The sequence below is a fragment of the Scardinius erythrophthalmus genome (genome assembly GCF_964197995.2).
Source record: "Scardinius erythrophthalmus genome assembly, chromosome: 23".
Classification (NCBI taxonomy): Eukaryota; Metazoa; Chordata; class Actinopteri; order Cypriniformes; family Leuciscidae; genus Scardinius; species Scardinius erythrophthalmus.
The window spans coordinates 7624090-7638817 of NC_138243.1; the positions used below are offsets into that span (position 1 = coordinate 7624090).

The following is a 14728-nucleotide window of genomic DNA, read 5'->3' on the forward strand; positions in this document are numbered from 1 at the left end:
AGGGAAGTTGCGATAGTCTTTCTCCAATTGTGTCATATTTCTGGGTCACTGATTTTGCCTGTGATCCTGGAACATTTCTGTCCGAACACATAGTTCTAACCCGACCCATATATCATCCCTAAAATTAGAGAGAAATGATGGGGGAACAACACTGATGAAGAAGTACCTAATCCTGGCTGTCAGCCTAAACTTGACAAACTCAAACTTTATCCCACAAATCTGACTGGTTGATTGGAATGTTGTTCCGGGATGAACAAAGATGTTGAGCCAGGAACATGATGCTCTTGGTGAAATCAGGTTCATGGTAGTTCTGGGTCACCATGATTTTGCCAAGCAAGACATGTTCCTGGGTCAACATATTTTGTTGATCCTGGAACAACATTCCTGTCCAAAAATGTAGTCCTAACCCTATCCCTACCCCTAAACCTAACCCTACCCATAAGTTATCCCTAAAAATCAGAGGGAAATGATAGGTGAATAACACTGATGCAGAAGCACCAAACCCTGGTTGTAAGCCTAAACTTGACACAAATTGTAAACTTGTCCCTGAAATCTGATTGGTTGATTGGAACGTTCTTCCAGGATCAACAAAGATGTTGATCCAGGAACATGTTGTACTTGGTGAAATCACGTTCACCGTAGTTCTGAGTGAAACAGCTTCTCGAACACGAACGCTGTTGGATTTTGATCATCTGGAATTGATTGGATCATTGGACTGTTGTTTGCTATTGCTGCGATCTCATGTGAGTGACATGTTGTCCCGCCATCATGCCGGTAAACACGTCATCAGAGAAGAGAAGAGATGTCTCTGCTAGAGGGAGGGGAAGTTATTAAAAAGTTATTTCAGGAATTAAAAAAAATTATGCGCACAGATAAATCATTTATAATAAACACGGACTATTCTTATTGTTTTAATGAAATTTTGATTTTGTGGTTACTTTAAGTTTTTGGGATGTTCAGTCAGATGTGAACACTTCTCAATGATTCAGAAGAAGGAGATGGATAGAATGTGGTCTCATCCATATTCCAGAGCTCTGCCTGGTGCAGGGTATGTCAAAAGATAACCTCTACTGCTGTAGTTTACAAGCTACAATATCCTCATATTCGGTTGGAGATTGGTAAATGTACGGCAAACGAAAGACATCACGGTTGGTAGAGAAAGTCTGGAAGAGGATCATAGTATTTAAACCTTTAAGCACTCATATCCTCTCTGTCAGCAACATTAGTCTGAGTCAGACCCCTGAGCAACTGCGGGAAGCAGCACAGAGGTATTAGAGCCATCTAATGCCTCTCCACCTCCAGTAACCTGTGCATCTGCCAAGCTGAGAGGACGCTGGCACCATGATCAAGCTTAAAGGCAGGAGGCAAAGCCTTTTCCCCAACTATAAACTTGGGGTCACAGTCCCTGCTCCCAAGGATCCAGAGGACTCCGAGCTTCCTTTCGGCCAGCAAAACTGGGTGAAACCATGGAATTCGATGCAGGAATTAAGTAAGGATATTTATGACATCTACGCAGAGTATGAAGACGACGAAGAGGAGAGACTGATGTCCACCCCTAGTAAACTGTCCTCTCCGACTAAGAACTACATGCTCAACATCAACGTAGGAGGGAAGGTCTACCAGATCTCTTACAGGGTAGCAGCAAAATATCCCAAAACAAGAATCGGCCGTCTTGCAACGTATACGGACCACAACAGGAAACTTGACCTCTGTGATGATTACATTGTCCAGAACAATGAGTTTTTCTTTGACAGGGATCCAGACATCTTCCACAGCATATTCAACTTCTATAGGACTGGAGTTCTCTGGATTAAGGATGAATTGTGCCCACGCAATTTCTTGGAGGAGATCAACTACTGGGGCGTTCGTATCAAGAACACTCATCGCTGCTGCCGCATTTCATTCGAGGAACGGCAAGATGAACTCAACGAACAGCTGAAGGTGCAAAGAGAACTTGAGGCAGAGGTGGAAACTGAGGAACATGAGGACCTGTTTCAGGATATGGCTTTTGGTCATACACGTTTCCTCATTTGGAACTTGATGGAGAAGCCCTTCTCATCGGTCACAGCCAAGCTCATGGCAGTAGCATCCAGTTTCTTCGTGCTGGTATCACTCGTGGCTATGACTCTCAATACGGTAGAGGAAATGCAGAAGATGACCACCAGCCACCTGAGTGGGAAGACCTACTGTGAGTATGTGGAGATGCTCTGCATTGCATTTTTTACCATGGAATATATTCTCCGGCTTGTGTCCACACCTGACCTCACACACTTTACAAAGAGCGTGCTGAATGCTGTGGACCTGATTGCAATCCTTCCATTATATCTTCAGATGCTCTTAGAGAGTTTTGAGAGTGACGACTATGGTAGACATGGTAGCGATATTGAGACTGTAGGACGGGTTGGTAAAGTGGGGCAAGTTCTCCGCATCATGCGACTCATGAGAATATTTCGTATCCTAAAACTGGCGCGTCACTCTACTGGACTTCGAGCCTTCGGCTTCACGCTCCGGCAATGTTACCAACAAGTGGGCTGTCTTTTCCTCTTCATTGCGATGGGAATTTTCACCTTCTCTGCCATGGTTTATACCGTAGAGCATGATGTGCATCACACAAACTTCACCAGCATTCCACATGCATGGTGGTGGGCAGCTGTAAGTACATGTTTTTTCAGGTTTATGCCTGGTATAAAAAGTACTGGGGTTGTATCATGGTAAAGGGATGGGATTAGGTGATAATGCAAAGATACTTTAATATATATCGTGGTCCTGACATTATCCATATACAATGGGATGTACATAGTGCACCAAAATACTTCTATCATTATGATGGTATATCCATGGTACACGTCCAAAAAACATGGTAATGTCATAATATTTTTTTGTGTAGAGAACTGACAGAGCAAGACTATTAAATGCTTCCTCTCAGTTGTGTTAAGCCCAAGTGGAACTACTTTGCCTGACATCAATGTGTTGCTTCCTCACTCTGCATAATTTACAACTGCTCTTCTTAACTCTAGTTCTATTTAACTCTAATGACATTTCTGGCGTTTTGAGAATTCGTGACTGATTTTTTTTAAATCTAAAAAGATCATTTGTCATTTTGCTGCACACTGAAGTATTCCTCGTCCATTTATTCCACAGGTGAGCATCTCCACTGTGGGCTATGGCGACATGTTTCCAGAGACCGCTCTGGGCAGGATTTTTGCATTTGCGTGCATCTCGTTTGGAATAATTCTCAACGGCATGCCAATCTCCATCCTGTTTAATAAATTCTCTGACTACTATGCAAAGCTGAAAGCCTATGAATACACCTCCACTGTAAAGAATCGTGGGAAAGTGAGGTTTGTGAAAAGGGCTGCAAAGACATTCACAGATTGTTTTTAGGGTGCGATGCACTGACCTACTTTTTTTTTTTCACGGATTGATTTTTAACTCATGGACAACAAAAAATTCAAAACAACCAGAACCCCCAAGTAACTGTCTTCAAACAACTTCCTCCTAACTGTATAGTAACCAAGTTGTTTGTGCTGCTGGGATACATTTATATTGAACATCTTTTGTACTACACATAAGCAGCACTTTAAAGATTTTTTAATGCTGAATCACTGCATTTCGACAACTCTTACAGGTTATAATGGAGTTTAATAAAAACTCTTCTTGGAACACCAATTTATTTGTCATATCAACTGTTAAAAACATTTGATTTTTACTGTGCCATAAGTAATAGTGAGAAAAAAAAGTGTCAATATATTTTTATATGGGCTAAAGGCAATGTATGTCACAAATAATCCAGTGTAGACAAACACTGCTTCAAATAATCAGTTGAAGGTTTTAACATCTGGCCAAGCACAAGCTCATCATCAGTACTTTTTACAATCTTGTATAGGCATTTAGTGTCAATCAAGAAAAGCCGATTTATATCAACTGGTTTCCTCTGGAAGCACTCTGAGCTGGGCAGATTGGAAAAAGATCACCTATGAGGTTAACTGCCGTATTGGCAGGGCTATTTCATGACTTGAAGCCAATTTCCAGAGGTTAACCTGTTAAAATGAATTCAGAGCTGACATCCTCATTACAACAGCTTGGCACTGTATGTGACTTACAATTACAAAAACTTGTTGACTTAATAAAGGGTGGCCATTGTGACGTCTATAAGAATGCAGACAACTAGAATGTAATTAAATCTGAAAAGCATGCTCATGCAAGCATTGATAATCCTTGAAAGATTAATCCTTGGGGATCATTGAAGTCCCAAGGACAGATGGAAGTAGAGCAGGGAAACAAAATTAATTTTCAAGCCTGCATGTCTCCATCCTCAAAGCTACCATATATATGTATGAAGACTTCGGATGTTTTTATATATAACAAATTAATCTCTCATAGAAATATCCGAGTCACATTTCATCCCCAAAAAACAAAAAGAATTTTACTTGGCACAAAATAAAAGCACATTTATATGACCATTGTGATTTTCATGCCAATTAAACATTTCTTCCTGAAATTGGAAAGTGATATAATCCCCTTGTCTTGACAGAATCTTTTTTTTTAAACAGCATATATTCAATTTACTACAATAAATATAATTATGATGTATAAATATATATTTTGGGGTGGGGGATTTGTTTCACAAGATTAGACATTAAAAAGAATAATAAATAAATAACTCAAAAACAGGTCCGGGTATTCTTGTGTATTTTATATTTACATACATCAGCATATAAATTCACAATTAAAAAATCCAGAAGAAAGAAAAAACAAAATAACATTGATTTGGGACATCAACCTCTTTTAGGCCAGTTTTTCCAGCAGAACCTCAACTCCTTTACAGTTCTGGATCTTCTGCAGTTTAGGAAGGATGGATTTCAGCATAGCTCTCACTTCTTCAGCAACACTTTCATCTGCACTGTGAAGAAGGCTGTGGAAACACAAACAAAACCAAATAAAGCAGCTGAAACTTGAATCAAATGCAACCAACCAACGCAAAGATCCATTCATAGATTAAGTGCTTCTCTGTATGCAGCATGGGCTTCAAATTTGTGAAATTTGATTGGTGGAAAAAAGAAGTGACATCAGAATAAACAGAGTCTAGGCTGAGAATATAAAGAAACAAATCTCTCGCTGCTTAAAGTCTTAGGGAGATTATAAGAGGTCATGCACAAAGACTGAGGCTGAGACGGGGAGTGGAAAAAAACCATAATCCTTTGCGGGGTGTAACTCAAGGGTTTGCAGCTGCGAGCCACAGTTTAGCCCTTTATTAGCATACAGACAACAGCATGGTATAATGAAGCAGCACTGTGGAAGATGTGCTTAACCCAAAGCGAACTGTGGGCAATTCCTCCAGCTAATAATCGACAGTATGATGGAAAAGCAGCAAATTTGCTGCGATGGTGAGCTTGTGATGTCATAGGATAAGCACTTTGAGGCTTTGTGAAGCAGAGGCTTTAAACATGAATGAATGTACAGGCATGTTCTTCTGGGAGTATATTCAGCGTATTTAACGCTCCAACAACAAAGGCTGCTGTGCTATTCTTTACGTCCACCAATCCGAAAGCAATTTACTAGAGTACACAAAAAGGAAGGCATTTTGTTATTTCTAGTTCTGTTCATTTGTGGCAGCCATAAACTTACCAACAAAGAACAATGGCACCACGGTTGACTGAAGCCCACGTCTTGAGGTCCTCCAACTCCACCTTCTCCAGAAGAATCCTGGAAAAACGCTCTGTGGACAAAAATAAGCCAGGAGAGGACAGTAAAACTTGTGTTTTCATGTAAAACTGCTCACTTTGTTTTTATTAGCAGGCTTACACAGAGCAAAGTGACCTTTTAAAATAGAAAAGGAAACCCTGAAGTATCATGAAAATAAATGTGTCAGGGTTTAACATTTTGTACTTGCCCTCTCTCTCTGCCTCCTTCATCTTAGCGTCCTGCTCGATCAACCATTTCAACACCAGGTGACCAGCGGGGTGTTCTGCCATATGCAGCTGCAGGAAACACAAATATCAAACCATTAACTTAAAGCTTTTAATGCTGCTTATATGTGGTGTTTTTAATGTGCTTTAAGACAAACAATGTACAAATGCATAAGTCAACACCATTGCTTAGTATTTTCTCCTTAAAACTGCAGTGCACTCCATATGTTCATGGCGAGAGCCAGGTATAGTTATGAAAAAAATTTAACTTAAGATGTCTATTTGAGATAAAAAAAATATATATATTATTTTTTAACCTTAAGACTAAGTCTGGATTTACTTGGTTACAAACCTTTTCAAAAGCATCAACAGAAAAAAACTATTTTCTCAAAGGCGTAGAAGTATTACAGTCCAGCAAAATATGTTTAATGGACAGTGGATTCTAACAAGATGAACACTTTGGTGAATTTTCTCTTGATGGTAAAAAATTATATGCGAGTCTTGAGTGTCCTATCCGGCATCGTGAGTAAATGATTTGATCCCAGCGATTATTTATATCGAAAAAAATGTTTTTCCCAACATCAATTTATTTCATGTAGTATTGTTGTTTAAAGGGATATTTCACCACTGGAAAGATGAGTGTGTATTTAAATTGGGTCATTTATGTAGTAGAATTGTGAAATTATTTTAGAAGTTGGTGCCTTCTAGACTGAGAAAAGACAGAAATTTTTTTTTGGCTCATGTGGATGAAAGACAACAACTCCCAGAATGCACTTGCTTCGCTGCTCTACGAGGACACTCCCAAGCCACGCCTACCGGTTACAGAGGGCAGTATCGGAAGAAATTATACAACTAGGAAGCTAGCTGACTCGAAACTGAAAAGACGCCATTTTATCGTGAGATCCCCCTATGGGCGGGTTGAAGACATGCGGGATGAGCTCCTCCTACTGGCTGGAGTCTCTCGCCTCTGGACAAAAAAGCCTCAGATGACGCAAAATGACGTTTTTTGCGTCATCTGAGGTTTTTTCCCAGACACACAATACCGAAATCTCTCGTCTCAGGGGGACATGAGGGAGGGAAGCACAGTCATTCAAAAATACTACCGGGTTTCTACTGATACAAAGCTTAATGCTAGTCGGTGAAGTATCCCTTTAAGCACTGACCGGTCTCAGATCTGTGAAAGCATTTAACTGGTTCTGTAGATAAAGCTTCTTTAACAGCACTGTCTGCTTGCTCATTACCAGAGATTCCCCAATGGCCAGGAACCCAGCAGAAAATAATATTACAATTCTTTAATTCGAGAGATGACAATTTGATTCAAATCTTCACAGTAGTGAAGATGGGTGATCAGTTTTTAAAGATTCCAATGCTTCAAGACATGACTTTGAATCAGTTATTATTAAAAAACCCTTTTGCGAAGAAATCTCAATAAACTTCAATGCCAATAATAGAGCATTTGCCTCTGCAGTGAAAACAACATCACATACTAATACTGGTATTACTGACAGCACTGCAAATATCTGAGGCTGAAACCTGTAGATGAGTTACCTGGCCGTCTTCTCCACCTGGTACGAGGGGCCCGGCCGCCAGAGCCGCCACCGCCTCCATGGCAGGCCGGAGATCTCCGATGGCGGCCCCCAGGATGTCACTCACAGCCACACAGCTGGCTTTATCCATCACCATAGCCTGGGCGTTCTCACACAGGTGCTCCAGCAGAGGAGGGGACACGGCTTCCAGCAGCTCCTTCCTCCGGATCGCTACATCCTTCTTACTGGAAGACCAGACACAAAATGCTTCAGCGTTTGAGTGGAGCATTTCTTCATCCATCCAAATGGCATGCACATTCATAGAAAAGTGGACATTTTCTCATACGCCATACCTGTGTGCATTGCCGTCACCCTTCTCAAGCACCTGAATGATCTCGGGTAAGAGGTGTGCGGGGTCTCTTGGGCTCAGGAGGTAAAGCAGCACTTTTTTACCATGTTTATTGCTGATTATGTCAGATAAGGAACTAAGCATTTCCTGAGAGCAAAATAAGACATGTTATAAGAAATATTAAGTCATCCAAATACTGGAGAAAAAAAAAAACAACAACAGAAAAACTGCCAATAAAGAAACATCTAACTAAAGACTTACTGAGATGATAATTTGTTTAACCAACTTGGTGTCGTCAATGCAGTCGAATACAGCCAATAAGACAAGATGAGCATATTCACCCTGAAAATAAATAAAACTCATTTTTACTTCCGTGAAACATTTAATGGAATAAATAACAAATTAAAATTATTAAAATAACAAATTATTTGAGGTTTGTTATTAATGTGTCTAGGTCAACTTTCCCCCATGAAAATCAAATGAAAACAGAAATGATAATTTTCTTAAAGAAAACAACGCCAATTTTGTCTTAACACTATTTTGGGTAAACTATTTCCCTCATTTTTTGTAGTTGAAATAAATTCCACAAATTTAAAAATACACAAACACACACTCTCACTATTATATAGATGTGTGTGAAAATAAATCTGCATGGTTAATCCTTTTAACATTTAATTTAAAACAAATCACAAAAATCTAACCTTTCATTGAAGTAAAACAAATGAAAGTGGGAAAAAATAAAAATAAAAACACTTTTGGCACCCACCCAAGTGGCCACACTTAATTTGGCACCCCAGAAAGTCATACACATAAGATACACATTTACATTTTTTAGCACAACAGGGTGACTAGGAACATGACATTATCCAATTCAGCCATGACTTCTTTAACAGGAGTATAAATATGAGGAAACACGAAGGCCAAATTCCCTTAATCATCCATCACAAGGAGTAAAACCAAAGAACATAGTTCTGATGTGTGAACATGCCCACGGTTAAATACACTGCTGGATCTTTAATGTTGTGGGCCTGTTTTTTTTCTGGAGGTCCTGGACTTCTTGTTCAGATGCATGGTATCATGGATTCTAGCAAATACCAACAGATAAAAAATCCAAACCTGACCACCTCTGCTAGAAATCTCATAATGGGCCGTGGTTGGATCTTCCATCAGGACAATGATCAAAACAAACATCAACACAGAAGCTTCAGCCATGACCGTCCCAGTCCCCTGACCCAAACCCTGTAGAAAATGGGTGGGCTGAACTGAAGAGGAGAAGCGCCAACATGGATCTGGGAATCTGAAGGATCTGGAGAGATTCTGTATGGAGGAATGATCTCTGATCTCATCAGGTGTTCTCCAAACTCATCAGGCATTATAGGAGAAGACTCAGAGCTGTTATCTTGGGGAAAGGAGGTTGCAAGAGGTACTGAATCAAAGTGCCATTAATTGTGGCCAATGTGTATTGGAGAAAAGAAATTTCATAATTTGATTTTTCCCCCACTTTTACTGGTTTCACTTCCATGAAAAATTAGATTGTGTACTTTTTGTGTGAAAGGTCAAAAGGATTCACCATGCAGATGTGTTTTCACAGGCTTCTTTGGTCATATTTACCAAGGATCCCAATAATTCTGACCAGGACTGTATATATATGGATTTAGAGTGAAATATGTTTTCTGTGAGATTCACCCATTCATAGATTGCACAGATTAGAAAGGCAGCTTACCATGGCAAACTTTGTAATGTATGATTTCATTGTTTTTACTATAACTTTGCGGTCCTGAAAGAAAGAGCAGAGACAAAACCATGTCAGACTAAAAGCAAACGCCAGCAATCATGAAGAGTGTCATTTGGAGAGTGTAAAGGAGTGCTAACCTTAGGTGTGCCGTGCCATAAACAGTGCATGGTCACTCTGGCTCCATCGTGAGTGTGTGCCATGTACACGACCGCTTCTCTGATGGCCTCGATCATCTCCTGAAGGACAGCCCACAACAGACATCAGTACAGACAGCAGACGGTAACATCAGCAGTCAAACTGGGCACAACACTCACCGTTCTCTGTTTGGCGGGAGCGTGCTCAAAGAAGTCCAGAAAAACTTTGTGGACCAATGAATGTTTAATGACGGCCTCCCTGTAGAGGGAACGCAATGCATTAATTCACTCAGAAATAAAGTACCAAGACTCTATCACCACATGCCAGAAGGAATGGGCAGTATGATGATAAACATCTGTAATAAATAAACTCTGAAAATAAACTGTAATAAAATTGACAACAGGTTTTTGAAACATCAGGGTTATATTATTAAAATACTATACTATATTTTGAATTGCCTTTTATTTTTATATTTCAGCTTTATTATAATTATTATATTTTGGTCATACTGCGCATTAGGAGTGGGGGGGAATTTTGATTCTTAGATGCATCGCGATGCGGAGATGGACGATTCTGAATCGATTTACAAATGTCAAAAATCTATTTTCTAAATGTTTTTTTTTTTTTCTAATAATGTGATATTGACGGAACGCAAAAGGCGGGAACCCTGAAGTGCGGACGCACAGTTCCTGGACAGTCTGTGGCATACGCATAACAGACGCATGATGGCTGAGCGCGAAAACCGAACGGCACCCTATTCGTTAAAAGCTGACGTATGGAAAATGGCATAATTTCATTGTGGCCTATTTTGTATTTTTGTATGAGAGCTGCTTTCTGTATTGTTTTGCTTTTACATCAATATGCTGGAAACAGATCCGTTATCTGTACGTTACACGTAGGATCCTCCACAGTCACAGTGTGTATCAGTGCAACGCCAGTCACAAAGAGTTACATTTTGACTCTGCTCTCTGCAGATGTTCATTAACTTTTTTTGTATAATCTGTTTTTGATTGTGGTATACAGCAACAATTTCAAGTCACAAGTCTTGGACTCTTTATTATTTATTTGTGTATATTATATAAGAGCAGCTTTGTATGTTACTAAATATTCAGAATAAGTCCACAAGCATTATTTTTGTGTGAGAGCTGCTGGTGCATCATTCTATATTTTTGTATGAAAGCCGTTTGTGAATTTGCTACAGCTAAATGTTTATTTTTTTTGTCTGAAGGATTATACTGCTCACTGCACATAACATGAGGATGTTGGTTAGAAGTCTATTATTAAATGTTAGAGATTCAGAATATGCTGATGTTTGTATTCATTGACTACAAGTTTGCTGCTAGTACAGGCACACATTTATTTTCCTGTTGGTTCTTGTGACATATGCTGGCAAATGTAACCTTACAGTTGACTTGCCAAATCACTTCCATTTGTTTTATTAATAAAAGATGTTGGAAGTAAATTCTTTATGAGTCATTATAAATACTTTGCTTTAAAAGTACCAAGTAGTCTCACACACACACACAGATGCATCGATAATCGTTTTAGCATCGTAATCTGAATCGTGAGGTGCCTAGAGATTCCCATCCCTATATGTCAGCTTTAAGAATAACTCACTTCTGTGCCATTGGCGTGAGGATCTGCTTCATTTCATCCATGATGCTCTCCATTTTCTCTGGATTTGCTTCCAAAACCTTCTCTAACGTAGGACAAATTGGGGACTGGCAAAAAAAAGAAAAGAAAAGCAAATGTGATCACCATTTTTATGGACAACAAACACACTTATCTTTCGGTTTACATAAAGCTTCTAGGTCTCTTATCCGGCAGCTGAGAGCACACGAACCTTGCAGACTTGGAATACGTTTCCATAGAGTTCCTCAGTGAGCATGAGTCTCTGGGAGAGGATGGCCTTATCGTTGTAAGCGTACTCGACTACTGAAGACGCCTCGGAGTGCCTGAGCATCTGTCTGACCTTCCCCTTAAAAGCCAGCATCACTTCCCCCACCTGCTGCTTACTCCTGCACCCCAAAAGAGTGCATTACCAAACCATTCTTGGTTGAATGCATCATTAAAACGTCATTCTGAACCGAGCCAATCATAGCAAACACTTAAAGGATGCAATTCATACAATGTTGTTTTTCAAGTAACTGCGTCATTATTGGCTTTCTCTGAAACCAACCGTTAAAGAGATTGATGAGAAATGGATGTGACTTACCCATACATTAGAAACTTCTTCACAATGTTTCTGGCGTATTTCGATTTACTCAACTCCACAATGTGCTCTAGAAAGTGAAATATCAGGGTAGAGAAGGGCGATGAGAGACGATCACTTCACATAAACACACGCAGTTCATTACACTGACGACAAGACCGACCTTTGAGCTCCTCAAAGACCTCTTGCCTCTGGCTCTCACTGCCAAACTGAATAAAACACTGAAGCACTCGTGTGGAATCGTGAGCAAACGCAATCTAGCAAAAACACAACCACAAAATAATGTTTCACAGTTTAAGAAATACAGTAATTCAGCGCAAAGAAGAGTCTTTACTTACGGTTTTAATTTTTCCCTTCACAAGATCCTGTAGTTCTTTCATCAGTTTTTCCCTCTTTTGCTTGTCACAGTCTTTCCTGTACTTCCACAAAACACACAGATATGAGCGTTTCTTCAGCTTTTGCACTTATCTCCCAGGTTCTTGAGATTTATTAAAATGAGCTGCTTTTGGTTTTATGAAGGTCACATTCTTGAAATTAAAAGTTTCTTGGAATAATATGCATATTATAATACTTTACTACTAAAGACAATCTATACAAAGAGAACCATACACGGGCCATTTCAATATTTAATGTCAAAACTATTTACATCAATTTTGTCCATTTTTTCCCCCCAAAAGTTAGTGTACTTGGTTAGCAAGGAGAAACCCAGAGCAAACAAAACATACTTGAGATGATAAATGTTATATGCGAACAATATTTTTAGCCGCATTGATTGCATGTATTAGGATAAACACAATTGATTCGCCACAGAATGAACTGATTTGAGATGAGTTGAAAAAGACTGTGATGTATGTATATCTATTGTTTGACATTTCTAGTAGACAATTAAACTGAGTGTGAAAACTGAAAAGTGTTTTATGACAGCTTGTTGTTATTGTTAAATCATTTATTTTATTAAATGCCCATGACTGAAGGAAAACCCATAAACAAAATCCTTGCATGTAATAAACATTAGCACTCACCGTCTTACAATTTCCCACACTTGTTTGGCTCGGTTTACAATCTGGTAGCTGTCCTTTCTCTCGTTCTGTTGACGATTCTGTTTCAAATCTTTCTTTTTCTGTTTGAATTCATCCCATTTAGGTTTCTTCCCTTCAGAGCCTTTGAAAGAAAACGTTCTGTTGATTAATTTACACCAAAAATCACATCAGTTCACAACACACTATTACAGCGGCTCCCGGGTAAGACACTCCAGGACATATTTTGACATGTGTACCTTCCTCCGGTTTGCCTCCATCTCCAGGGTATTTCCTCTTCTTTGCGAACTTTCCACCTGTTGGTTTTCCTTTGAATGTCTTTGGTCCTCCATCTGCCCCTGTTTTTTTAAAGCTCTTTGCTTTGTCTGTGTTGTAAGGTTTGAATGGCCGTTTGCCTTGTGGTTTTCCTCCAGTTTTACCTAATGAAGGAAAACACTGACATTAATGCATTGTAAGCATATAAGCCTGAGCATAAGCTGTGGTCTGGATTCTTTACAACAACACTGCAAAACTGATAATTAAGAATAGGTGGAGATCTTACAGCATAATATAAAAAATAAGAATGTAAAAGAGGTTACCTTTCGGCTTGAATGGTGTTTTCTTGCCGTCTCTGGGCGTGAAAGACTTCTTTCTCGGTTTAGCCTCCATTCTGGACTGGGAACGGTTGATTAAATTGTCTGATTACTGGTTTTACAATTGTGTTTTATTCTGGAAGCTGGAATGCATGAATTTTAATCACGATACAATAGAGAATCTCCTGTGTCTGAACGACACCCTGTAAAGAATCAAACAGTGGCAATTTAAGTTTCTGTAGTGGCTTATACAATAACCTAAAAATAATGACAGGCAAGTAGTCTAATAAATGTTACATATATATTTACATACTGGACCAGTTCTCGTCTTAACTGAGAGGCAATTTCGTTGTTCTTTAATAAAACGACGAGACACGTTTTCCTACTCACCCATGTGTACAGACAAATCACTTTACGGCATCTGATTTCCAGCGTCGCAAGGAACTGGGAGCCCGTTTGCGACAGTCTGTCGCAGCGTAACAGGACAACTTAAAAGTCACTGGCATATTTGTTTAAAAGATCGTTTAATAATTTATTTAAAAATACCGTTTAGAATATTTGGATATTTAAAGTTGTTATAAAATAGTTTAAGGTTTTTGCAATAAGGCAAAATTGTAAAATAGCAAAAGGATGTCTGATTCTCCTACAATATATTCTTTTGTGTTCAATAGAAGAAATAAAAACATGCAGGTTTCGAACAACATGCGAGTGAGTAAATGATGACCTTTAACCACTAGAGCGCCAAAAGTTACATAGTGTACCATTAATATCTTTATTTATTATCATTAACAGCCTGCACCTGTCCAATAAAAAAATGCCGTAAACACATTGAATTAATTTGGTATTAAAATTGCTAATTAAAACATGAATGCAAATTTGTTTCTTAAAAAATCAACTGTAAACATTAAAATTGAATGTAAAAAAAGATGAATTAAGAAATAAATCAACATAAGAGTTCAGCCAAAACTCTGCCAACATGACATCACATGACATGAAATACACCAAGAGCAAAATATTTGTAATTTCAAAATATTATAATATTTATAATCGCCTCTCACTGGTGGTTGTGTTAAGAATCATATATAAATAATGTACGTGTCGTGCATTTATAAAATCATAATTATGGAGAAAAAAAGATGCTGCAGCAAAAACACGAGAGAAAATCTGCTGAGAAAATCCAATCACGAGAGCTCTCTGCTGGTAGAGTTGTGCATCTCTGAAGCTTTATTATTATAATGAATATATATGTCAAT

At 38.9% G+C, this 14728-nt stretch overlaps 2 protein-coding genes across 3 annotated transcripts; one reads left to right on the top strand and one right to left on the bottom strand.

The window, feature by feature from the left end:
* Positions 1-1341: 1341 nt before the first annotated feature.
* kcnv2a (potassium channel, subfamily V, member 2a) lies at positions 1342-3384 on the top strand (the record flags this gene model as incomplete). Its single annotated transcript, XM_081354255.1, has 2 exons — positions 1342-2652; positions 3142-3384. The coding sequence occupies 2 exons, from the start codon at positions 1342-1344 to the stop codon at positions 3382-3384; spliced, it is 1554 nt and encodes a 517-aa protein (XP_081210381.1).
* A 1291-nt stretch (positions 3385-4675) lies between these two features.
* Positions 4676-14690, bottom strand: pum3 (pumilio RNA-binding family member 3). 2 transcript variants are annotated; one of them, XM_081355175.1, is made up of 18 exons: positions 13866-14690; positions 13482-13678; positions 13143-13322; positions 12889-13027; positions 12205-12280; positions 12030-12123; positions 11870-11936; positions 11498-11672; positions 11272-11375; positions 9834-9912; positions 9657-9755; positions 9508-9561; positions 8046-8126; positions 7789-7931; positions 7458-7680; positions 5894-5981; positions 5629-5719; positions 4676-4915 (listed from the first exon to the last, which is right to left on the bottom strand). In XM_081355175.1, the coding sequence occupies exons 2-18, from the start codon at positions 13549-13551 to the stop codon at positions 4789-4791; spliced, it is 1890 nt and encodes a 629-aa protein (XP_081211301.1). In that variant the 5' UTR covers positions 13552-13678; positions 13866-14690; the 3' UTR covers positions 4676-4788. The 2 variants fall into 2 exon arrangements, with proteins under 2 accessions (XP_081211301.1, XP_081211302.1); XM_081355176.1 differs by having other exon boundaries at positions 13789-13873.
* Between the last annotated feature and the right edge of the window lie 38 nt (positions 14691-14728).